Source organism: Buteo buteo, chromosome 8 (assembly GCF_964188355.1).
Source record: "Buteo buteo chromosome 8, bButBut1.hap1.1, whole genome shotgun sequence".
NCBI classification, from domain to species: domain Eukaryota; kingdom Metazoa; phylum Chordata; class Aves; order Accipitriformes; family Accipitridae; genus Buteo; species Buteo buteo.
Genome location: NC_134178.1, coordinates 9,305,208 through 9,331,974, shown reverse-complemented (window position 1 = coordinate 9,331,974; position 26,767 = coordinate 9,305,208). Strand labels below are relative to the sequence as shown.

At 36.0% G+C, this 26,767-nt stretch overlaps 1 protein-coding gene across 3 annotated transcripts in view; it reads right to left on the bottom strand.

Moving 5' to 3' along the window:
* Positions 1-3,190: 3,190 nt before the first annotated feature.
* The window catches only part of USP9X (ubiquitin specific peptidase 9 X-linked), a 102,569-nt gene continuing 78,992 nt past the window's right edge, over positions 3,191-26,767 (bottom strand). For all 3 annotated transcript variants that reach the window (XM_075033573.1, XM_075033572.1, XM_075033574.1), the window contains 15 exons: positions 24,876-25,096; positions 24,287-24,477; positions 23,664-23,837; positions 21,307-21,448; positions 20,376-21,126; positions 19,732-19,855; positions 18,161-18,386; positions 16,884-17,013; positions 13,474-13,659; positions 11,560-11,780; positions 10,398-10,486; positions 7,629-7,785; positions 6,908-7,120; positions 6,366-6,461; positions 3,191-4,938 (listed from right to left, as the gene is read on the bottom strand). In XM_075033573.1, coding sequence (XP_074889674.1) covers positions 4,804-4,938; positions 6,366-6,461; positions 6,908-7,120; positions 7,629-7,785; positions 10,398-10,486; positions 11,560-11,780; positions 13,474-13,659; positions 16,884-17,013; positions 18,161-18,386; positions 19,732-19,855; positions 20,376-21,126; positions 21,307-21,448; positions 23,664-23,837; positions 24,287-24,477; positions 24,876-25,096 — 3,056 coding nt within the window. In that variant the 3' untranslated portion in view covers positions 3,191-4,803. The remainder of the gene's footprint in view (positions 4,939-6,365; positions 6,462-6,907; positions 7,121-7,628; positions 7,786-10,397; positions 10,487-11,559; positions 11,781-13,473; positions 13,660-16,883; positions 17,014-18,160; positions 18,387-19,731; positions 19,856-20,375; positions 21,127-21,306; positions 21,449-23,663; positions 23,838-24,286; positions 24,478-24,875; positions 25,097-26,767) is intronic.

The following is a 26,767-nucleotide window of genomic DNA, read 5'->3' as shown; positions in this document are numbered from 1 at the left end:
TCCCACGCCCATTCTGATTTCCTTGTCCTCAAATAAGCGTAAATAAAACAAGTAAGATAGATAGCTGTCTTTGTGCCACCTGCTGACTTATCTGGCTTGATCCCTGCAACACATCACCAACTTCAACTCTTACAGTGCTGAAATCAACAGGACTCATACAAATGCCATTGAAATCCATGGATCCACCACAGCTTGCATTAGAAAATCAGATCACAGGATGAGGATCTCTGAATTTAGGTGCTGGAATCTACATCAACACACTTCTGTGAACAGCCTACCGTAACAGACACTACAGGGGCAGGACTGAACACTTGCTCTTGTAAAAAATGGACAAAAGAATGGCTACTGGACATTTTAAAACAGTTAGTCCAAGGGAAATTTTTATACCTCAGAAATAAAAGGACATTTATAGTATGTACCTTAAGAAGTTACATAGTGTAAAAAGTGACAGTGCTCAGATTGGGTTAAAGCCCTTCTAGTGCAGTACAGCTGTCTAGTCTGTAACAGAGGGCAAGTCTCAGTGTTAATGAATGGATTAACATGACAATCCTCAAAGACCAGTAGAAGGAAGGTATAATGAACCCTGGAACAGTATGGAGGGCATATATAGGATGTGTTGCTTGTGCTGCTGCTGCTGCACAGCGACCTTTGCTGCACTAGCGCAGACCGATTCTAGCTGCAAGCCAGAAAGAAAATGCTCTGAGCTTTCAAGAGCTCTGTTTGCTGTCATCCTCCTCATGAGACCACTTGCAAGAGGAACAGAAATCATGCAGAAGGATGCAGCTGGGTTTCTTTCACCTTGCTTTCTGTTTACTGTAGTACCACTGTGCAGCATGCAGTATTTGCAAGACGGTTCCTACTTCTCCCCCAGAAAGCCTCTTTTGTCTTGCTCTAGATAGAAGGCAGGTTTAGACTTTATCCCCAAGACCTCATGGCTGTCTGAGAAGTGTTATCATGAACATGATGGAGAGCACAGGAGGTAAGAAGACAGGGAGCCAAAGCTACTGTTGTCCCGATTGCACTGTGCTGGAGCAGGGCCACAAACGGGAAACTCCCACACCTGTCTTAAGAAAAGGTGGATTTGCAAGTGTGGACTAATGAGGTTTAGCTAAGATATATAAACACTTAATTGATTACTCTGCAAATTTCCTAACATGCCACTTCTTCCTCTGATTTATACAGTTAGTCTTTAACTTTCATTTGAAGTTAAATTCATTGCATTGAAAGCCTCACTGCAATGCCTAGTAACCAAAACAGAAGCCAACAAAAACATTGAGCCACTTTGCCTTGACATAGTTTATCAGCCTATTCATTTCTGGCAAAAGACTCAGAGGTAGAAAAAATTTATTGAAACCAAAAATGAAGGAAATTGCTACGGCAGCCTATTTCTGCCCATTATAGCTTTGGCAGAATGGCTCATCTCATTCCCTCCTGGAACTTAGGAAACATATAGAAAGTTTTGGAACTGTAAGTGCTTTTTCATGATACATATGCTAAAACACACAAGCTAGGCACAACAAAGTGGCGGAGAAGGCATAATAGCAATTACTGTAACATAATTTTTTCATGTTGTCTAAAGTAAAGTTTCACTCTGGAAAAAAATATGAAATGTCATTGTGGAATTTAATTTCTTTCTGGCTCAATTTCAGCAAGATACACGAGCTTTAAAAATAGAGAACTTAATTTTTCAGAGCTGGTAGTTAGCAGGGAAAATAATCTGAAATGTTCCAAGTCAAGCAGAGTCCTTTTCTGCTTGTTCATCACCACAAAATCAGGTTCTGCATGGCAAATAAGCTTTGACTGAACCCTGTGCAATCTCATTGTTGTCAATGGGATAACACAGGTGTAGGTGACCAACTTTGTGACCAAAACTTACTACATTTACAAATACACAAGTAGTAACTGAATTCCTTTCATATATGGCTGTACTGTTTTTTTTTAATAACAGCAGCAAGTGTTAAAAACTTATTTTAGTCACTAAACAAGCACGATCCAAATGTACAAGAGGGAGAAATTATGCATAGTAAGGTTATGCATTTCCCCCTAGGTCAAACTACACATTAACCACCATATAACATCACCTATAAATCTTCAGTTTCTATGTATTTGATGTTACATTGCCAGGAACATTAGTAATTGCTTTACTATTTATTGGCTCATTTTATGGAAGACCAGAGATACCCAAGTTACTGTTCTATACAGAAAACAGGACTGAAATTAGTGATGGGGGAATTAAAACTTTAGGCACTTTGAGGACTACTATTTTAAAGTGTGCCATCAACAATGAGGTACTGTGTATCGCCTGAAAATGACCACTGCCAAAATGCTGTGACAGTAACATGCATATGAAACTTTTTGCTTGTACAATATTTGTTAAGTACAATTCAAAACTGTTTTGCCCAGAGTGAAGAAAACATTGCACCTTTTACTGTAGCTATCCGTTTAAAAGCAGCAACTGCAACAAACAATACAGGCTATCCTTCTTCAAAGTCACAAAGATGCACAATATTCTTAATTTGCTGCCTGAAAAACAACGGCCACTGCAGCCATTCTCAATTCAGGGACAGGGGTGTGTATGACTTAAGAGAGTCACAGCCTTAAAGTGTCACAGGTTTGACATGTCTCTACAATCATTGCAAAAGCAAACACATTTGGCAAGGCTGAACTAGCACATTACATATTTTACCTACATAGTAAAAAATACATAATAATCCCCTCTGAAATAGCTTAAGAATTACTGGTCCAAATAAATATGAACTATTTCAACTTGAGTACTCAGGGTGGAATTTTTGAGTTAAAACCTCCAACAAGCATTCCCAAACATAAACGGGAACACTTTATCCAAATTTACTAAGTCCAGGTAAAATGGTATTACTAAAAAACTATGAAAAAATCTGAATTAACTTGAGCACTAGGGAAAACATGGAAGCATAAAAGTGATCATCACTACACAGCATATTCAAAAATCTGTGTGTCTTCCTTATTATACTAAATGCATAAGAATGCACTTGTGACCGAATTTTCCTCTCTTCATTTCAAAACTACCAACCTTTAATTTGATAAGCAGCTTTGCTTCTATCAGCTCATTTGTAAAAAACACCATCAAGCTTGTGCTCATTAAATATATATATGTATATATAAAAACATACAAAAAGTACAAGATAAATCACATTAAGAAACTTTTACAGTGTAATTGTCCTGATTATTTTATTCTTAAGGGCCAAATTTTTTGTGCACAGAATCTCAGTGTGACTGTTCCAGAATTCAGCATAGTGCCACTGCACAGAATTCACCTTTCTGTGCAGTCCATTAAAAAAAAACCCCAAAAAACAACACACACCACAGGACAAAACATTCTTCTTAAATCAAATTCTATTTGTGAATTCAGCAAAATAATTTCTATAAAATAAAACAGCAAAATATTTAAATAGTATAGGGTGGGCTGTATCTGTTTTGCAGGGGTATTTGGTTTTTAGACAGGTTCCAAAAAAATTACACACATTCAAGTTACCAATTTTCATTTAAATACAGTATTTACTGATGCGTTTCTTGAAGTCTTTAAACAAATGTTTATTCTGGAATAGAGATACCTCAGAATTGTATTTGACTAACCAGTAGTTTCTTTTATAATTAAACCCTGCTTCTAATGTTAAGATTTCCTGTATAATGGATAAAGAGCTAAGACAATTCTCGCTTTCAAGTAGAACTGTGAACGAGCAGAAAACCAGCAAGTTAACTTGGTGCAGTGGCACTCACAAGTACTGTGTGATTTTGTTGACTTCCACTTCACTGGGATGCAGTAGAAGGAAAGTGTTAGAAGTTCATCTAATAAGCTCTACCAAAGAAACAAAACAAGCACACCAAATACAGTCTATTATGCTCCAGGCATCCTGGCATAGCAGATTTTTGCATATTTGTTTTAAATCTTTTAAATTCCTATTACTGAAAACTAAGTGTTCTTTATCCCACCCAGAGACAGAACTGTCAAACATCAGATGTGAGGAACATATGTGAAACTGAAAACCACTTGTTTGTCACATTTTCCCTCCCCATTTTATAGTCTAGGTGTAAGAAGAAAAAGTTCTGAGCAATACAGTTGTCACATTGGGACAACTGCTGTCACTTTTCCCCCCCCCTCATTGGCTACACTAACTTGGTGTGAAGCCATGCTAAATGTTACAGCATAACTATAGCTTCAAAGTGATTAACCTAATACCAGAATGAAAAAGGCAATGAAAAAAGATCTAGAAACAATGTTACATCACCAATTTTCCACATCAACCAAATAATTAAAAGGTTACCAGCCATTACGTTGCTCATAGTAAAATCGACTCCAGTGGCAAAGAATTAACATGAAACTATTTTTGTGGTTGACATGGATAGGCTTTTTTGTAAAGGAGTTGATCCGACTGCCATGAGGCAGGCAACACTGGTTGCAGAGCGCAGCAGATATATCAAGAAATTATTTTTTTGTTTTTGTAGATCTGTGAGTCTCATCAAGACAAAAAAAATGTTTCTTGCTCAAGAATTAACAGTCAAACATTAATATACTATATACACCTTTGCCATTTACACATTAGCATCAGGCCATTTATTACAAAACACTATACACTTTCCACTGCAGGCGGGTTATATATTGACAGCAATTTTCTGCAGATAAGACAGTGAATAGACTCTCCACTCCATGTTGATTAGGAATAGTTTTTCTAGTTTTAAATATTAGCCAGACACAGAGAAAGGTTGGACTGTAAGGCCTGGGTGCACAGTCTTGATGGAGCAAGTTAATTGATTATGTGCATTTCACTAATCTTTTGTCTGAGGCGGGGAAACTTCTTCACTGCCTTCATAATTTTCTTGTGCTCGTTGCCCAGTTCGCTGAGGGTTGTTCATATGATGTGCTGCCGGGCCTGTATATGGCTGTCCATGCACGTGGTTATTCTGTAATAAAGCATGAACATTTTAAAGGGACATTAAACTTGTCAGCTGTTTCCTGACTAGTTACTTGCTTTTTCCCCTTTACATTCAGACTATTGAAAAGTATCCTCAAGCACAGTGAACTTCTCGTGTAGTAATACCTAAGTGAACACACATCATGGTTTCTTCAGTCCTCTGAATCACATCTTTCACTTACCTTTTTAATTTACAGAAGGTAAACAAACTCTGAACTTGTAAAGATAAAAGGGTTAGTTAAAATCTCAGCTTTTGAATAAGTTACATGCAAAGCAAAAGCAGCAAGAAAAAAAAAAGACGAAGAAAGGCTGCCTATGTGCTGCGAACATTAAACTGTGCACATATTTTATCAACAGATTCAACCAGCTTGAATTTTTTTCCTACAACAATGGAAAAACCATACCTGTATTTATGCAGCATACTTTAATTTTTAAGAGGGAAAACTTTAATGTTACAGAACTGAATGAAATATAAAACCAGTACTTTTCTGCAGATGCTCTGCCTCAATTTAAAAAGTCATACACACATCTGGCAAATGAAAACGTCTCATCTATCTACTGTTCATCCAAGTTTAACGAACTGTGGAGAAACTAGGAATATAAGGATTGTGTGTGTTAGTGAGAAATGCCATCTCTTGCAAGGAAGTGAACACATCACACGGCTAATGGTGAGGTTACAATATGTGTCTGAACTCAGGAGCTCAGAAAAGAGTGGGAAAATCTGCATGACTTACCAACTGCTCTGCTGAAAACACCAAGTAAGGAAAGCAAGATGGAGGGAAAATGGGTTTGGGCAGGAAAGGAAATTAAATTAGCAGATTTGGAATATATAAAACAAATTGGAACAAAAAATGGCAAATAAGTGGTGGATCTACTAACTTAGTCAATTCAGTAAAAAACCTGGTTAGTATTTCTTTCAGATCTGGCTTTCCACTGAAAGATATTAACAAAGCAGCCTTTTAGCATATAAGCAGATTTAGATATCAGTGTTCATAGCATAACTTGTATGTAACAAAGTCGTGTGCATTTTTCTGAAAGCCTTTCAATTACCCAAACTGAAATTCAGGCCTTGAGGCTTGGTTTTGTATTTAAAAACAAGAAAGCAACTCACAAAGTATTATCAATGTCAATGAGTATGACAGAATCAAATTCAGTATGCACAAGACAGTGATGACATCTGTCCCTCTGCTCTTTCTATGGACGATTAATTCCTGATCTGGTAACATTAAAATTCTCACCTGAAACTCTGATGGTGAAACTGTTCCTAGCAAAACGGAGGTGTATCTTTATTCCTCCAAGTGTGATATTTGACAGTAACATGCTTCTGGCTAAATGCCTATAATTTAAGTTACCATAAATGCAAAAAAAAAAGCTAACCTGGAACTCTGAATAAGTGGTTCAACTCTGAGCTTTTACCTGTTGATACTGAGAACCAGGTGAATGGGGGTACAGTGGGGCATCTTCAGGTGGAGAAGACTCATGTTCATCTGGGGCATCAGGATCATCTGGTTCCTAAAGTTTGAAAAGAACTTTTAATTTACTTAGGTAAAACATATTACAACTATTCTATCCAGAACCAAACCTACATGCAAGTGGTTGTTTCAGACATGCTCGGAGAAAAATTCCACCCCACCACGTGACCCATAGCTTGTATTGTACTACATAAAAATACCCACTATCAGTGAATTATTGGAAAAACAGACCCATTCATTATCTACCTTAAATGGTCAATTTCAATTCTATACTGCTAATTCTTTAAGTGACAGATGTCTACAGAAACAGTAATAAAAATAGGCATAGGAGCATGTAACTGAAGCCAACAAAAATAGAAAGCCATATTTGTAAAATACTTATAAAATGTGTTACCTCTATAATGACCAGAGACTGTTGCTAAGGTTAATTATTTTACAGAAGCACTTTACTCAAATTTTTTACCAGCAGTCAAATTAATTCTTTACCTCCTCTGGGCAGAGTTCACAAGCTTTTGCGAGAGTCATTCTAGCACTGTGCGATCTCTCTAGGAAGTAGCCATTTGATGTTTCATTGCTTTGTATTGGTGGAGACCAATTATTATAGGTGTACTGGGGATTGCCAGTGTATGGTCTACGTTCAAGCTCATCTCCAAGCCATTCTACTGCCCAGGTCCATTTTCTCTTCAAATCTCCATTGCTCTGCCGATGGAAAATTAACAATTCAGGATTATTTTCTCTATTCTTCAAAATATTTCTATTTTTCCCTTCCTATACATCAGCTATCAGAGAACAGACCACCAACACATATGCTGCTGTTTATAAAAAACTCCTTGAAATATCCTGTTTTGCACAAAGAAAACTTCAAATTTGAAATGAAGTCTGTGGATTTGCAGCTGCACCACAGAATCACAAGTGCAAGCTTAACCAATTGCTCTCAATCTCATATATTGACCTTCTGATATAGGAATGTTCAAATGAATTGTACCTATAAGTTGTAATTTCAAAGTGATGAAAACTGAATAATGGTGCAATGGTGGGGGGGGCGGGGGTTGTGTCTGTTTGTTGGTTTTTGATTGTTTGGTTGGGGTTTTTTTGTTGGTGGTTGTTCTTTTTATGGTTGGTCTTTGGTTGGTTGGGGTTTTTTTTGTTTTTTTGTTTTACACAGAACTGGAAAAAAAGCAGCAAGAAACAGAATGAAAAGTATCACCTGAAGGATCTGGTAGGCTACAGGACAGTTGCTGAAGAGAGCTACCATGCACTTTATACACTGGTAAGCTCTTTTCTGATAATGATTCTTAGAGCGCTGAATGGTGTCAAATAGTCCATCCCTGTCATCCGGGATTCCCTTAAGTGCATTGTGAATCCTACAAAAAAAAATAAAAAATACAACAAACAAACCAAAACCCCAAAACTTCAAGTGTTAGAGTTTTAGTATTTGAATTAAAGCTTCACTTACAATGTAATTACAAAAGCAACAGTTCACATTCTGACTTCTGCTTTTAGTAGAGTTTTGGTTTTTTTTAAATCAGAAAACTAACTTGACACATCATACACATAACTTCTAATTTTAGCATGTTTGGTAATACTTAAACTCTCTGAATGAGATATACAAAACATGTAAGTATGATTAATTCTAATCACAGCAATCAACTTTAACTGGTTAATTTTTATTATTTATTTTTAAAATAAACTCCATGTATAAAATAGACCTGTTAAACCCAATAGGTCCTTACAGAATTGGAACAGTTAAATCCTCAACAGAATGGTTACTTAAATTATAGTTATGCTTCTCAAAGATACACTCTTTTAGATGCAGTTCCTCTGAAGAGGAATGAATGATGCATGTTTGTGCACGGGGGTAAGGGACTTGGACATTCCCTGGAACTAAGCCCACTTTTTGTGCCTTCTGCTCTCGAACAAGGGGTAGAGGAATTAATTGCCACCCTGAAACTGTGCAAGAACCAAGAACTGACATACTTTTAACTTTGAAAAAAAAGTCAGAGGAGGGCATGGAATCTATACTGATGTCTCGAAGAGCTACACTCAATGCAGGAAAAGCAATTGCCCTCTTTCCTTACAGCCCCAGCAACAGTCAGTGTATAGTATACACTCCAGGCAGCTGGCAACCTAGGCTCCACCTGTAAAGTGGTGATGAGCTTTACTTCAGCTGATTTAACTGAATGGTACTTGTAACACTATTATCTGAAACTTGGCACCTCAAACTTGGCACCTGAACTTCTCAAATCAAGAGAAATTTATGAGAGTGGATCTGATGTCAAAGAACAGCAGCAGCCATCTCACAGTACAAGAATACAAGGAGCACTGAAAGATGCACACTGTCTAAGATCAGATGTTTGTTTTCTAAGAGTTAGAAGATATTACCATTTACTATGGACAGTTACACTATTTGTTGTTTTGTGGTGGTGTTCTTTGTTTTGTTTTGTTTTTTAACAAGAAGACAAAGTTCATTAAAGTTCTGTGATTATCACAGCAAAATCAAGAACCGGACAAAGACAAGTACTTCAAGCTACTGCCAGAAGTGGAAGCAAGAAAACAGAGGATGACTGTAGCTGGCCGCTTAATACCCCTCTGCTGAAGCCTAACACAATTCTAATGAACACTGCTATTCCTGCGGCTTCAACCTTGAAGTGAAGTACATCTCCAAGTACAGTGAAAGTCATACCACACTGTTCAACCTCCTTTTTACCCCTTTATTTCAAACACTGCACTATCCCAAACAGCACTTCCATGATTTCTCACCTGCGTTTCCACCCTAAAATATATTATTTTACTTCACATCTACTAAAGTATGCCCAACCTCCAGCATTCTGTGGACTTAAAGACATCTTATGGAAGTATTTGTTTATCAGGAAGAAAATAGAAACAAACTGCATTATATATGCATTACATATACATATATATGCAAAACTCAAAAGCTTATCTATAAAGGGTATTCTCGTCCCTTACCTAAGCTGTCATTCCTATAAAGAAAATGAAGAAAACCCTCCAACTCAGTCTTCATGTTTTGGAGTGGGGTAAGCCAGACCACCATCTTCTCTTAGAGCATCTTCTAAAGTAAGGCTAGACAACTGATAAAATCCTAAGAGTGCAGTCTGCTTCTACAGGTTAAGTACAAGTTCACTCCAATACCCTTATTTGAGCAAGGGCACACTTGCTGTGTGTTCTTACTCAAAGTGTCTTAAGTGTCATATGAGACATGGTTGCAAATGATTTATTAAATCCAATACTATCTATATTCACTTATTATGAAACAGTGACATTTTGAAATATTGACAGGTAGCATGTTGATGACACTTACTTTGTGTTACCTCACCTACTACTACTTCTATATAAAACTTCTGAAAAATTGACTGTTTTCTCAAATAGTCAGTATTTGCAATAATTACATTTTTTAAATCTCGACTTTCAAAAGCCTTATTCTGTAGACATACAAAAATCAGGTTTGAAACTGGATGAATATTTAATATATTGAAGTTAAAATTCTTTTGAAATGTGATCACATAGACAATATTTATGTATGAGATATGCTTTTCTCCCAAGTTCACACTTTATGCATGTCTTGGTATCACTACTACAACTGACATGCTTCTTAGTAAGACCAGGCTATCATTGGACCCTCCTGAATGAGATGTTTCTAAGAATCAGTCTAAGCACCTCACAGTGAATACCAATGAGTTTAGCCTAAATGGCACATTCTCTTGTATGTGAAAAATATTGGGTTTATAGGACTAAGTAGCAAGTTTCTCAATGGTAAGGAAGGTCAAGGTAAAAAATTGTAGATTTATCTCAAAAATTGAGATAAAAGTGAAAAAAAAAAAAGCTGCATTCCTGTATTTTGATTTTATATATATATTTAAAACAAACCTCTTGAAAGGCTTAGCAACAGAACCACTGGGAAAAATAGCTATACAAAACACAATAATCTTGAATTATAAAAAGACAGGTAAATACGAACCTGTGAGTTTGCCAAGAGTCCTCAATTAATAGGATTTGCAGAAGGAGATCCAAATAAGGTCGAAGCTCGTATGTATATGAATATGCAACCTTAAAAAGTAAAAACACAGAGACATTAAGAAAGCACTTCTTGAAGCATGCAGATTACATGGTGCAATACAAGAACACAATTCATTTGAAGTTTACTGTAATTTAAATGATATTTCAAGATACAGCGCATATTTTTTTAAAAAAAGTTAATTGTGTCAGGGTTTTGAGGGTGTTGTGGTTTTGTTGGGTTGGTTGTGGGGTTTTCTGTTTGTTTGTTTTTTATTTAAATATAGTAGGTTTTTCAAAGGACAAAATGTTTCCTCATGAGTTTCTAACACAATTGTTCTGAAGCCCCGAGCATGAGATGCTGAAGAAGCTACCTTAAAAAAAAAATCTTTAGAAAAGCAAAATTAAAAAAGGATATTTTTCACTGATACTGCTACTTCAGACAGTACATTCAAATGTTATCTTCAAAGTTTATAATAAAATGTAAAATATATGGCTAGCAGAATATCAGTGAAGTGATTTTTATCATGATTCCTTCTAGTGCAAAACAAAAGGACATTGAAAAATGTGATGTTTACGTGGAAAAAAAAGGGCGAATATAAAGATGAGGTAACAGAAGTAAAAAAATTTATTTGGAGTGGAAAAGCGTGGCTAACCTTACAGAGATTACAAAGGAAAACCAAAGATTCTTTCCTGAGTCTGAAGCCAAGTATGTTCTGCAGACTTGTAAAATGAACCTTAGGAACATACTCAAAATAAATACAAGGTAGATATTGGGAAATGATTCTAACTTTCCATGCAACGTAAGAAACTCTTTCATGGATATGACAGAAAAGCTTTAGGAAACGCTCTTGCAATATATAAAGACGACCTCAGTCTACTTACCTCCATCCTTAACATAGTGTTCCTAACTCAAAAAAGGTCAATTGCTCTCCTAAACTCATAAAAGGACTTCAACATGATGTGTAGACCTAAGAGTGTAAATACTGACAGAGGATGCCATCTTAAGGAAAGTTTATCTATCAAGCACCTGTTCCATATTTGATACAACATTCCTAGATATAAATATAGAATCTTGCATCATACACATTTATATTCCCATCTTTCTTTTAGCTTTTTATTTTTACCTGCCAGAGAAGTTCACTGAGGACAGTGGAAGAAAACTGAGGATTCTCCCAACAGCAGAAACGAAGCAACTTGATGGTCTCTTCAGAGTTGCTGCAATCTTCAATAATTTTCTTCACATAACTAGTTCTCACAAATAAAATGTCTGCTACGTTCTGCTGAAGTGCCATTATAGGTTGAGATAAATTAGGATCACCATAAGGGTTGGCAAGTGGGGGATTACCTAGAATAAACAGTTATTACAGATGAAAAGGTACTGAAGTACTTTCAGTATAGACACAACAAAATATAAACTGGTTTAACTCATCAAAAAACAACAAATGGAGAAAAAAAATCCAACCCCTAACAGCTGATTTTCTTTGGAAAAATACTATGGTATGAAATAACTAAGTTTTCTGATTGTGAAGCTTGACACTTGCTGCCTGAGAGAGCTACTTCTCCCTGTCAGATAAGATTATGCAGTGACAATCAAAGCAGAACAGCTGGAGATGTGTTCATATGCAAGAAGAGAAATTACTGAGAGTTTCCTCAGTGAAATCCTCTTATCTCCTGAATTTATCTGCTTTACTGCCTGTGTAACAGCCCAAATCTATCATATTTTAGGACACAAGGTCTATTTACTTCACCAGGCAATGGGAAAGAGTTCAGAAGAATACCTATGTCACAACAGTCCCGTCTGAATCTCTAGAGTGTAGAGAGAAGTAATATACTCTTGAAAAAATAAAAATTAATGTCTTATTTAGCAAGCTTCATTTTGTATAAGGAAAGACTTGCTCCTGATGTTTCTAAATTTAGCAGTGTTTTAAGTTATTGAAGATGCCCAGAAGTCCAAGGGAGAACTTTTCTAGATTAATATGCTGAAGCAAAAAGTAACATTACTCTGCAAACAGTAATCATAATCAGTAGTCAGAGTAATATTCATACAAAGTAAGTTTTGTTAGTACTATGTTATGAATACAGCGAATATACAATTATTTTTCTTAGCAGAATATCTTTTCAGTGTAAGCCTCAAATAATGCACTGGAAACAAAACCAAATCACTATTGCCAAATGGTTCTGAAGCTTATTATACCACAGTAAAATTTTCAGTTCATTAATCTTACTATAGCACATTCTAGCCTATTGACTTTATAGCCTGACACATCAAGCTGTAATGAGTTTGCCATTAAATAGCTTCTCTACAAATTCCTAATTAGGTTTTCTAAAAGATGTTTAATAGAATGTGTACATATACAGGCTATAAAGTCCACGTAGTCCTATATTCTGTCAGCATTTCTCAAAAATAACTGCACTCTATTCAACTACTGGAGATATTAATGATTTATACTGTGGTTGACCAATTTCTAGCTGATTCTTTATCTTGTATAAATTAAAGTGCTAGCTTCTGTTTGTCATCTTGACTGTGAACAAGCACCAAACCATTTTCAAGAGCTATCCACAACAATGCAAGATCTCTTTACTGATAAGCAGTATTAGTTATTTCAGAGCCTGCTACAATGTTTTTCCTGTACAGATTACTTTTGTACTGGTAACATGAAAATAATCTATTATTTTATTGCCTATTCAGAATCAAAAGATCTTTATGCAACTCTTTACAATGAGCTTAAACTATTCTAAAATAACTACTGTTTTGTAACCAACAAACTACTACTTTACTACTCAGTTGTTTTCCTATATCTTAAGGAATAAGCCAAGAGGCACAAAATACAGAACAGACTTCTGTCTTGTGCTTTTTAGTATAGCAAATCAGTTCTACTTACGACAAAGAGATTTCTGTCTTTACACAAAAGGAGTTGCTAAACATAAAAGGCAAACATTTTTTCAGCTAAGCCATTTTACACTTAATAGTTAATATGCACAAAAGACATTTACTGATATATTCAATTAATCTAAGGAAAACTTAAAATTCACTATACCATTGATAGAAGACTGCATCCGCGATGACACATTGCAACAGCGGATCAGTTGTGACACAACAGTGTATAGCTTCCCCAGTTCAGCATACTGGTATTTAATTGGAGGACCTGGACCTTCATCCAGAGCCACAAGCATGAAGGTTGCAGGAACATTTAGTTTCAGAAGTTGCGTCTTCTCTGCTACACCTTTACGGGGCAGGGGGGGAATAAAAAAAAACCAAACATCTTGTTTCTGGCACTGATAATACCTTTTTTTTTTTTTAAAGAAAAAATAACTACTGTTTACATGATTCGTAACTTTTCAGTTGCTGGGTTTTATTATAACCATCATTTATGCTTTCTGAGGAAAAAAGATAATCAAATCAGTAAAGATGCACAAGAAAATTATGTTCAGCTGAAAAATCACATTGAAGGAGAGTTGTAAATGACTACAAATTCTTTACAGTGCTCATTAGCACTTTAGTAACCAGCATCTGTGTTAATAGCAAAGCATCAGAGAAGTCCTTTGGACAAAGAATTAATCTTTTTATTGTGAGGCCCAGGATAGGATGAACACCCCCCCTCAGTATATTTCATTATTCTTCCATTGTTTCCTAGATACACAATTTACAAATCTGAGACATTTCCAATTGTGCCATACTATGCAGTAAGTGTAAATAAGAGTGACAAAATCAATTTAATAAAAAAACCAAAACAAGAAAACCTCCAAAATCAACTAAAAACTCAACCAACCAAAAAATCCAAACATACAGCTAGTTTCACTGCAAGAATACCTTACACATGCTACACAAGTACTTACCAGTAAATTCGTTATGTCCCTTCTGATCTTGTATTCTGTTTCTCAGTTTGGTTAAAAGTCATGAATTTTCATATATTTCCAAGTTTTTTCTTATTCTGAAATACAACTGGACCTTACCTACCATCTTTCTGATAAGAAGAAGGAATCCAGATAGCCTTATTAGAGCTCTTTTACAGTATCTTTTTGATTGTTAGATAGTTTTGTAGTTACATGCTTTGTAGAACTAATCTCTCGCTTGCTTTGATGTGAACAATATACTATTTGATTTCTCAAAATGTCAGACAATTTAATCTTTTTCACAGAACCTGGAGTGCTGCAGGAATGATGTATTGTGGCTTTTGCTGAATGAATGCTCTACATCCATACAGAAGCCTTCAGTTAACAGTAGCAAGACAAGCACAACTGCTTAATACTTCCATGTTTATCTTTGCAGGGTAGATTGTGAAAATGATCAGACCCACAAATAAAATTTAGTTATGCCTTCCCGTCTGGCTTCTGAGTGCTTTCCTAGTCAGAGGCTTCAACTGCACTGACTGACCATGAAAAGCTAGTAAAGAAGAAAAGATAAGTTAGAGCAGAAGAATTGCATCTCTCTTCTCTGTAATGACATTAAGTCCACTCTGGGGGTCATGCTGGAACCCTGCTGACAGAGAATGCTTTGGTAGACAAAGTATATGAAAGCAACATACATTTTAGGTAAAATCAAATTAATGCAACTGCCTAAATTAATTTTACAGATAGGAAATTGAATTCCCTTGAAATTGTCTACCCACTTGAAAGAGCTTCCAGAACTCTGTGTGTGTCTGTGTCAATTCTGTGTGGAAATCCTGAAATAACTTCATTTGGACCGATACACTTGCTTAACACTTCAGCCACGGAGTAATCTAACACAAACTCACATTTATAACTTGCCTGCATGAGCTGATAACCAGCAATGGCTGAGCTGCTCAGTATTACAGGCATTTTGTAAAATTTCCAGGGGAACTGGATCTCCTAGCTTCATACTACTTTACATAAAAGGATGAAAATATCTTGTATTAGAGTAAGAGGGAGAGTGTAATAGACTACCACTATGGAAGAATATTGTGCCTTGTTTAGAACTTGGTGTAGAGAAAGATGCTACTTTCTCACTTTGGCTACCACATGTGAAAGAAACAGGCCCCCGACAGAAGACCCTAATAACTGAGGAAAGTAAGAATGTAGAGCTCTGTGACAATTCACTAGATATGAACCTGTGACTACCCTCATCAACCTGAGAGTGCAAAAGCAATCCTTTATTCATTTGACTTGCATTTTGTTACTCTTAATTGCTCTTCCTCAGGGCAAATATATAAAGTAGCAATGGATTAACCCACCTGAGAAACAGTTTATTCGATCAATCATCTATTAATTTTCAGCATGCTGGTAATGCTATGAGAAAGCATGATTACAGCTGTTCATTTTAATGTGAATAGGACTGATCTCAGTTTAACGACAAAAAATATTTTTGTTTGGAATAATTACTTCAGATAGTATTATTTTATTATATTCTTAGTATACAGACTAGTGACTTTCTATGCAAAGAACCTACATAATCCAGGTTTTTGTACACTTCTAAGTCTATACTTATTTTCATAATGCTGGACACAATTAAGATACTGAAGAAAAATGGGTGATGCTGAAAGTGCACAGCCAATATTTCATGTCCATCACCACAAAACTGATACCATCTCATCTGTTAGATGCTAAAAATAAATATTCATTTGCAATCACACTCAACCGCTAATTTAATCTTTCACCAGAAAATTTAGGACTCTCGTCTTTATGAAAAGAATCGTTATGAAGAGTCTCGAGCCTGGGAGAACTTTACTTAAGCCTTCCTATATTGCAAAAACACTGGCTTTTCTTGCTTGTTTAGTCTTGGAGGAACTACAACATCTGATAAATTTACAGTGGAATTTCCCGATTCTTGCATTCTTTTACCTCATATGTTGTCTATGGTGATAGCATTCTGGCAAGCAATGATTTCTAAGAACATACACAGATTGAGCTATTTCCTCAGCCTCCCAAAGAGTCTTTAAAGGGAGGACAGATACAGAGTCAGTGTTTTGCATTTATAGCTGTGAACTTCAAAAGGTAAACGAAAGAAATTGATATTGAAAGGGCACAGTTGGAATATATAGACAAAGCATGACCATCGTATTGACGTTTCCATAAAGAAGAATCATGCATCTCTCCCTTTTTTGAACTTTTATCTTCCTCAACTTCTTCAGGCTCAAACCAGCTGACAGCCCCACATGCTTCTTGGGTCTCATGACCTCCCTGCAAATAAGCCCTGAACAAAGCATCATCTCTCGCCATTTTTTCCACCCCCACACCCTTTCAGAAGAACATAGACGTATTGCTCCAAGCTTCTTGTGTTAACCTTCCAAGGATGGCAGGAAGACCAAAGCCCTAAACTCCAAATTGGAGAAGCACAGATGCTCTAGAGAGTATTTATATGACATTTAGTAATAATGATCTGCCTGAGGCCAAAAAACTGGATTCTCCTGCTGTTACCTGTCTAACGGGATCATTAATAAAAACCAGTTTATTACAGTGTCATCAGTAAAAGCATCTGTAATTTGCTTACCTAGATTGGCATACATCACGAACAGATTGAAATACTGCTGCAAATGGCGCCCATGTTCAGATACTTCCCTTCTTAGAAGATTTAGTACCGCTCTCAGTAAGTGATCACTTAAACTTAAGTTATCATAAGCCTATAAGAAAAAAGTTATAATATTTGTGGTTGAACCTATCAAATCTTTATTTAGTTTATACTTTCTCTACTATGGCAGAACACAGAATTGGTTAAAAGGTATGGGATTCATACAAGCTCCAATATACCAGCAGCTGGTTAGTCTTCTGTATCTCACACAAAGACAGACAGACATACAGGGAATAAGACTCCCATCACTAAATATCATGTAAATATGAGAAATTATGCAAGTATAGAAGCTTTTAATTGAGCTTTTTCTCCAATAGCAGCTAGGCTTAAATACTCAGAAAAGCACATGCAGTTCCACCGTGAACTTCATAGACTGACAACCAAATCACCTCTACAGGTATATGTCAAATATCTCATGAAACTGTCAAAGCATATGTAGCTTTAACTTAATACAAATTCTTCTGCTGGATATAGTAGTGAAAACATTCTGAGAAGGTAAGTGGAACAATACAAATAAACAATGTCTTTCTGTAGACGTTAAAAACATGACAAAGCAAAGGCTCAAAAAGGTTGATCTTTTAAATTTTAATACAGTCCAAACAAAAACGTTGTTATGACAAGTATTATGTTAAGATTTTGGGGCTTTTTGTCAGTCAGTTCTAGGTGTGTAAGATTAGGCAACTCACTGTCTACTCCCATGCAAAGTTACAATTTTTGACAATTTCAATGTTGCAGAATACAGGGGAAGAAGAAAACTTAGGGAACTCCTGCATGTTTCCACTGGGTTTGTTTAGGTTTTGTTTGGGTTTTTTTTGTTTGTCTTTTTAATTCTAAATGAAAAACAAGGGTTCGTGCCCCTACACATTACTTTATTGTAAGCCCCTACTTTTAATTTGTAGATTTCACACTTGCAATTCAACTCAAAGTTCTCACTATTTAAGTCTTCACAGTGATTTACAAATGGGGGGGGGGGGGGAACTGAACCCCTCTGACACCAACTCTCACACAAACTGGCTGAGTTACATCATGTTATGTAGCGCAAAAAAACTGGCTGAGTCACATGTTACGTAGCGCAAAATGGACTGTACAGCTATCCCGTCAACACCGATGCATCTACTCCAGAATTTACTTTACATTAAATGCTTATAATGAAGAAGTAAGAGTAAGTTTCCAAAGTTTTTCATTAGAAAATTAAATACCTGACTGGAAGGTCCAGGAGAGGCAAAAGGTGAAGGACATGGTCCATCTTGCAATGAAAAATGTGCAATAAATACTATAAGTTTTGCAAATGCACCCCTCACTTCTGCACTAGGGCATTCCAAAAGATACTCAGAGAAGCGGTTTGAAACATTAAAAAGGACGTTGTGTGCAAACCAAAAGCGTACATTCTTGCTGTGACGAAGAAGGATGCATAATGCATCATACCTGAAATAGAAGATGACACAACTGAGATTATGACTAAATGTAGACATCAATGAATTTTGGCAGATGTATTCTTTTGCAGAATTAGAAGAAAATATATGTTAAAGGTGATCCCCAAACATTTTTGCTCACAAAACGCTTACAATCAGATAAATTGTAATTCCTGTAGTGACACTCTGTTACTAGCAATCACAAATTAAAAAGATAACTTCCATTAAAAACCTAAAATTTAACGGTAGCATTTTACTTCTATCACCCATAAGAACTAAGACAGGATTACATCCCCTAACTCCCAAACTACTATTCAAAGCAGGTCCTAAATTGGCAGCCACCGTTCCCTCTGTATTGGAACTGGGGGAGAAGGTGAACCGCGAAGAAAATATGAGCTGGACTTCATGAGCTGTGTATAAAACAGGTAACTAAATTTGTAACCTATCAGGAATTTATATTCTCATTTACAGATCTTAAAAAAAAAAAAAAAAACCAACCCCAAAAAACCCACAACCAAAATCCAAGGAGTAAAATATCTGTTCCAGAGAGGGTCTTGTATTACTCTGTCCTCCTTCCTGCAGCAATATTTGAATTTCTCTTAATCTCTTAAAGTAACAGGAGTAACTTAGCTACTCTGAAAGTTGCTATTGAAGAAAAACTTGAGGTACGTATTTGCCATGTATTACATAATTACTTACTAGTAGCTGGAAAGCTACTGGTCATCATGAATATTAGATTTTTCTCTCTAGTTCTACCAGTAGTAACCCACAGTCCTCTCCACAACACAGAATAACCTAGCTTAAAGACTCAAATGCTGTGGTGCTATGAATAAGATTGTACTGTTTGTTATACTACAGATTTGAATTACAGGCCCCACAGAAATGTACATCAACCACTCTGCTAACAGAGTCTAAAAGACTATATACACACATATTTCAGAAAGATAATACAAATACAAGCTACAAAAACAGGTTGAAAAGAGCTTTGTTTAAAACTACTCAAACCATGAACAAACCATTCTGAATTGGTCAGAACACATAACCTATTAGTTTTGTGCTAGTGATAGATTCTACTCCTTTATTCTTTTTAAAAGACAGATAAAAGGTAGATTTAAGCTCTGTTTGAAAATGAATTTTGAAGCTGTTCAGCTCAGCAGGCTATTTTAAGGCTCAGTTTCTTCCCAGTATTTTCTGTTCAAAATTTTCCCCCTTTTCATGTGTACCTTGACCACATATTTGGGGGAGAGAGGAAAATAGGACAGACCAGTAACAGTTTTTATTGTCATATGTATATAACTGGATCTTTTAACAGATATTAAACTCCCAAAACTGTAATTGTTGTTAAAAGACAAAGATACCAATCACTAGCAGGGCCACGGACTATTTTCTTTGTATGAAATCCTGTGGTGAAGAGAAATCTAGCAGCAAGCTGAATACTAATCATAGTTATTTCTTCTGCTTCAGGCAACAGATGATCTTGTCCTAAAGAAAAAATCAAAATACTCACATGTAGACAAAGTAAAAACAATTTACTTTTAATAATTTAACTGATTCCAGATTACTATTCTGTCTGACTTTGTGTTCCAATTTTAACAAGAAACTTGATCAAAACAGCCTCTAAGCTTCTATAATGTACCATTTGAAAACGTAAGCTTTAAGACAGGTACCTGGAGGCTAATGTATGTCTGATTTTTAGGAATTCAGCATCTTACCTTTGAAAACTGTCTTTGTCAGAATGGCCCACAAACTTAAGTATTTTAACATGACTTAGTACATAAGCTGAATAATAGTTGGTATATCAAAGTATTTTTTGCTAAATATTCTGGCATGTTATCACTGATGAACAACTCAACAACAGATGTTTAACTGCAGAAGTCCAGAAAGACAGAGTATTCAAAGCAGAATACACAGAATTTTCACTGGCTAGACAAATTCTTGACAACACAAGTCAAAACTCTTCTTGCAAGAAATTAATCCATAATTATTGCACTAACATACTAACCTGGAGGAGGATTTAAGTAGACACTATTACAAGTAAGCAACTTCTTTATGAACTGGAAATATTCTAGGCTGTACTGCATACGATTATGCATGAACTGCACGTTCTGCTTCCGTACACTTCGTTCAATGGCTGATGGCATTTTAATCTGATGGGGTTTAGTGGTAATAGCGAGTTCTGAAATATATTTTATTAGTTCATTGTCTTTGTCTATTGTGTCCATACGTTCATAAAAAAGAATATAAGCATTCCACCACCTCTTCTGGCGTCTGTAGGACATACGCTTCATCATGTGATCAAATACTTCTCCCATGTATTCTCCACCAAAACACTGATTTTTCATTTCTTCATCATCATCCATTTTACACTCTGTCACATCTCCATCATCAAATTTATACCACCGATTTTTCTCACCATCTCCACCATTCCTCTGGATTATATAAGAGTAATAATGTCCACCACTGGCCTGTCCACTGTGTACAAGTACACCAACAAGCCTGTATTTTGTGCTCCCAGAGTGTTCATTTTCAGACTGTTCATTTTGTATTATCTGATTTTCAGGATTTACATCATCTCCTTCCAATTTAGCTACACCTGCCACCGTGTAAGGCTCCATGTCCAGCTCTCGTGGAAATTCAAAATAATCATTGAACTTGATTGCACATTCCCTTTCCCAGTCATAATCAAATCGTTTCAACTGGATTGCAAGAACTGGAGGCAACTTCTTAATCAACAAGCGTTTCACTGTGTCAACCTAAAAAGGGACATGAACAGTTATCAGCTTTTAAGTTTCCATTCATATACTCTTAACAACAATCGAATTCAGTAATTAAAGGATAACTTTTTTCCTTCCCCTGAACATGAACTAAGACTGAACTTAGTATGGCTATAACATCACAGCTGTATACAAATTCAATATATAAGGCATCATTACCTTTTTGTTGCATTTTTCACAATGATATGCATTTGCACCTTCCAATAAATCTCCTTTGACGTACTGTTCCAAAGAATCAAGAAGGTTTTGGTGATTTCTTATATCTACATTCAGAGTTGTGAAGGATTCCTCGCATTCGTACCTACCAATAAACACAACAGATGTGAGAAAAAGGTAGAAACGTGTTCAACTTTTATGTTCTACAGGTGTTACACAGCACCTTATTGCAAAAGTTTTATTCAGCATTTGATGTCAACTTCTTGCAAAAGGAGTTAAGCAGTAAAAAAAACCAACTGAACTCTTTTTTATTGCAGACTTCCTATAATTACATTACAGTATCTGCACGTTGTATTTTTTGATCTGCACTAACTAGTTATTTTATGAAGATTGTAGAAATTACTTGTACATCTCAAGTTCACTGGAAGTTAAATCTTTTAGCACATCTTGTTTTTAAAGCAGCTAAAGTAGCGTGACAGACTCTTGGCTAACTTAAGCTAGTAGAGAAGCACAGATAGCAAAGTAGAGTAGTTTTTCCATTGCTGACCTTTACTGTCAGGAATCAGACTGATAAACACAAGTATTGTATCATTGTATGTTGTATATATTGTATAAAGCCAACAGTTCAAAACAGGTTTAAAAAAAAAAAAAAGACCTGTTTATTTTTCTATGTGAAAAAACCTGAATAGCTGTCTTCATAAAATTACTTTGCATATTTATGACTGGCTCTGACTTACTGTGTTCTGATATAACCTTCAAACAAATTCCTAACGATGAACCAGCAATGTTTGAGAGACAACCAGTTAAGACATCTTGGAAACAATTTTATTTTTTTAAAAGATAAGGAAGTGATGAATACATTTTAAAAGTAGCACCTATTCCACCATAACTCTGTAGGGCTTGTTTCTCTGATATGCAATCAAGCATACAAAGGGTTTTGTAACAGTGCATAAATTAATATTTAGAAACACTTCAACCAAAACAGTAATACTCATTCATCTATTAAATAGCTTACAAATTTAGAAAGGCTATTATTCTGTCATACCCCAAACCAATAGTTTAGTTTATCATCACTTTTCTCCTCCCTAAACTACAACCAGGGTAACATTTTCATTAAGAAGTACAATTATGCAAATCCAGTAGAGTTCCAAAAAGACAGGTTATACTTCAGGATAGTACATAATATCAGGAATGAATGGTAACTCACGTTGCTTCACATCTGTAGCTTCCATTTAATTACCCATTGCATATAAAATAAAATCAGTGCTTTCATTTTATCTTGCAATATTTCAACTTACTTCAGGTCACATATTTTAACCCATGAAACTTAAGATGTTCCACTTAAAAGTTCTTCTATTCACACATGAGCTCAACTGAAGTTGAAAGATTACCACAATAAAATCAGTTTGTAATCAGTCGTTTTTGCTCTATTTTTATTGCTAACTGAAGGATAACAGTAAATGGTCAACTTTCACAATAAAGAGAATTTGCAATGGTAATGTGCAGAGAGATCTATACTGTTTAAGAATCACACGATTCTTCTGTAGTGAACAGTAAGAATTAGTGTTAGTGATACAAAATTTAACACAATAAAAAAAGCCAACCGTTGAAAAAGAACAAGTCCGTCTTGAATCTCGCACACAATTTTAATCATCACATCAAAACGAATATAGAAGAAAGTCTAGAGAAGTACAACTGTAAAATGCCCAGTTCTACTCCTTCACTAAGCATTTGTCATTGATCACCATCAAGACAGTGGGCTACAGACTTTCAGTCTGATTTGGTATGGGTGTTTTTTTACATATCCTATATGAAGCTGAATTTCAATGTTCACATTTTAAGTTAATTGAAACTACACCAGAAGTCTTAAGAAAAAGATAAACTTTCTACACCATTCTCCCAAATTACAGCTTACATAATGAGTCTGAACAGAGTTTTACTCATTGGAATTAAAGATTCATACCTGGGTCTGCTCTATCCACACACTATGGAAGACAGAAGACAGCAACACCTGTTGGCCATATCTTAAAATTTTATACATTGCATTCGGTCCCTAAGTTGTTTTCACTTTAAACATGAAAAAGCTGTATCTTTTCCTCCCCTGATCAATACACAATGCTTCACATACAATCTGCTAAGTAGAAGCAATTATAATCAAGTATTTCAAGGCACTTGAAGACAAATTAATGTTAAGGTTGTAGAAAAAACAAGGTAGCAAATTCTATCAGCTTTAAAAAACAAAAACAAAATCACCACCACCAAAACCACACAAAACCCCCACTCTTAACTCTTGAGTCACTTTTATAAGGATACAAACACAGGTTGTTTTTCTGTAAGAAAGAAGAATCTTAAACACTTACCGATGTGGGCATCCTTGACAAATCTTCTGATCAGCAAAGGACCCTCCTAAAACTTTACTTAACATTGCTGGATGGCCCAAAGCTTTTAAAGCTTCATCTAAACTGTCCACCAAGGAATTAAAAAACTCTAAAGCATCATGTTGTTCACGTAGATTTACAGGTTCACCCCAAAGTCTGAAAACAGAAGCACATTCTTGTCAAATATTTTTTGCTTTGTTCCCCAACAATTTATTTTCTAAAAAAATATTATTCAAGCTATTAATCCCTCTTTCTTACTGAGAAAAACTATTTATTGGTTTGTGATGTAGTATACCACCTGTTACTTTGTCCCTGACACACACTTACTGATAAGCAAAACCAAGCTTTTGTGTATAACTTCATACTTAATTCGAAGTCTCAATATCAAGGTCAAGAACTACTAGAATTCAAAATCACCATCTTGCTGTAAACTTTGATTTATTAACAGACTTCTACAGAATGGCGAAAAGACAGGATAACAGATACAGTGCTGCAGAAGTTCTGCTAAATTACACTTACATCACTACCATTTCTTCTACTACGATTAGTTTTGTTGCATTTCAGTGGTCCAGTGAACAGACATCAATACTAAATTTTCTATTTACCTGAATTGTTTCCAAAACCCTCTTGGTACATAGTACTGTAGTCTGGAAGCTGCTAGATGACCAAAAATTACTTGGAGATGCCTCAGAACTCCAATATTGTACTCTTTTCTATCTTCTGTTTTACTCAGTGTCGGTTTGTCTTCATACTGATGTGGATAACCAAACACATCATCTCGTGGGTCAACATTGCTCTGAAAAACAGAAGAAAATTTGTGCAATTAACTTTGATATGTAGCTGTCTCATAGCTAGTTGTATCCCTTGTTTAATTTAACAATCTAAGGTGTTTCATGTTCTCATCTGAAGAAATAGATAATGTCTTTGTATGCATTAACAGAGTTCTGGTGGCAGAAGCGGTGTACAGTGCTTTCACGTACAAATCCATGAGGAGGAAGTCTGCAAACCCTGCGACTTGGATCTTCCAAACTGCCTCTGTGTTAGCAAGCCTATTCAAGTAAGAAATATTATGCTATTTGCTTTCCACTGCTAACAGTGGAAAGCGAAGTGACTAGCAACTTAAATTTGTTATAACCTTTTCATAAAAAAGAATTCTATTTTAAAGATAAACAAGTTCTACATAATTAAATTTACCTCATTGTCCTGCTTTTCATCCCCAGACATGTCATCATCTACATCACTGCCTGTGCCTTCAATTGCAAGAATCCCATTCCTGATGGCTGGAATCATGTACAGCTGCTGAATGACAGAATTCATGTAACAAGTGGCACCAGCATTTTTTAGTCCTACAAATCCCTTTGGCGGTCGAGGCCCAACAGGTGGTAGATATTCCCATTCTGTAAGCGCTTCACAAGCTAAAAGAAAATAGCAGAATGTGATTAGGAAACTATTTTGTTATAAAAGAATTAGACCATCAATGCAGTACAAAGGGCAGTTGCATAAAATTAGTATTAGTTTGTATCATACTGCAGTTTAATAAATGTTCCACCAGAAAACTTAATTGCTAAAATTAATACAACTTCTATGAACAACAGTTCCATCTGTAATCTTAACATGACACCATTTTCTTCTATTGCATAACTAAAAAGGTGGCCAGACAAAAAAAATCAGTCTGCTTATGTATCAAACAGAAGTCTTCTCTCAATACCAGCAAGTTTCTTAGCTGAAGAATTCAGCTGAATGAATCTAGAATATATAACCAACTTATAAGCCTTTCACAAATCTATACTTTTAAAATTACAATAGTTCACTTTTGCCTCACTTTTCCTTGCCAGGATGGGAAACAGTTTTAGATAATGCTATCTATATAACCTGTGACAGATTTTCTTCTCCTGAGTCTTCTCCCTCAGGCCTCTCACATCTCTTCAGAGTACATTTACAACCACAGGTTTCCTATGCTAACCTGTTGTTCTGTAGTTTTAACAAAAAATTCTGACGTAAGAGAAAGTAAGAGCATGCATGTTTACAAACAAGCTTTACTTGGTATATGAAACACACAGCATGCACAGTTCATACATGTGTTCTCTCTTCTGTCTGACATATCATAGAGATCTGGTGTTCTGTCGTGCTTATCAAATACTTGAGTGGAAGGAAATGCCATAAAATCCTTCTAATGGTGAGGTGATAAGAAATACACTACTTCCCAATAGAAAAGGGTGAAGAAAAAAGGATGAGGTGGGGGGGAAAACCATAAAGCCACCATTTTCATTTGTTCATTTGAGATGGAACCAAACAGGAAGAGATTAAAAACCTCAATGACTCACTGATACCAACAACTGGGCCAGCAGCACTGCCATTGTGAGAAGTAGTAGACAATTCCACTATGGGATACTATTTCCAGTTGCTTACAGTTTTGCTAAACTCTACTAGTTTAAACATGCTGTTAAATCACAGAATGGTTTGGGCTGGAAGGGACCTTTAATGATCATCTAGCCAAAGTTCCCTGCCATGGGCAAGGACACCTTTCACTGGACCAGGTTGCTCAAAGCCCCATCCAACCTGATCTCGAACATTTCCAACAGTTGGATGTCCACAACTTCTATGGGCAACCTGTTGCAGTGTCTCACCACCCTTAACGTAAAGAATTTCTTCCTTATGTCCTATCTAAATCTACCCTCTTTCAGTTTAAAATCATTGCCCCTTGTCCTGTTACTACAGGCCCTGGTAAAAAGCCTCTCTCCATCTTTCTTATAAGCCCTCTAAGTATTTAAAGGCTGCAGTAGGGTCTCCCCAGAGACCTCTTCTCCAGGCTGAACAACCCCAACTCTCCCAGCCTTTCTTCCCATAGGAGCTTGTGTTTGCTTAGTTTGTTTTTTTGGTCTGTCCGTCCGCAGTCCTGTCCCGTCCCCCCCCACCACTTTCCTGTTAATATTACAGCCAAAATGGTTTAGCTATCCCATTTAGGGCTGCAGAAAATATGTTCCTGTTTGTTCATTTTTAAGAAAGTCTTACACGCTTTTTATCGATAACAAAATCTGTGTTAAGTATGAGCCTTTTACCATCCTTGTGAAAATTAGCCCAAGTTT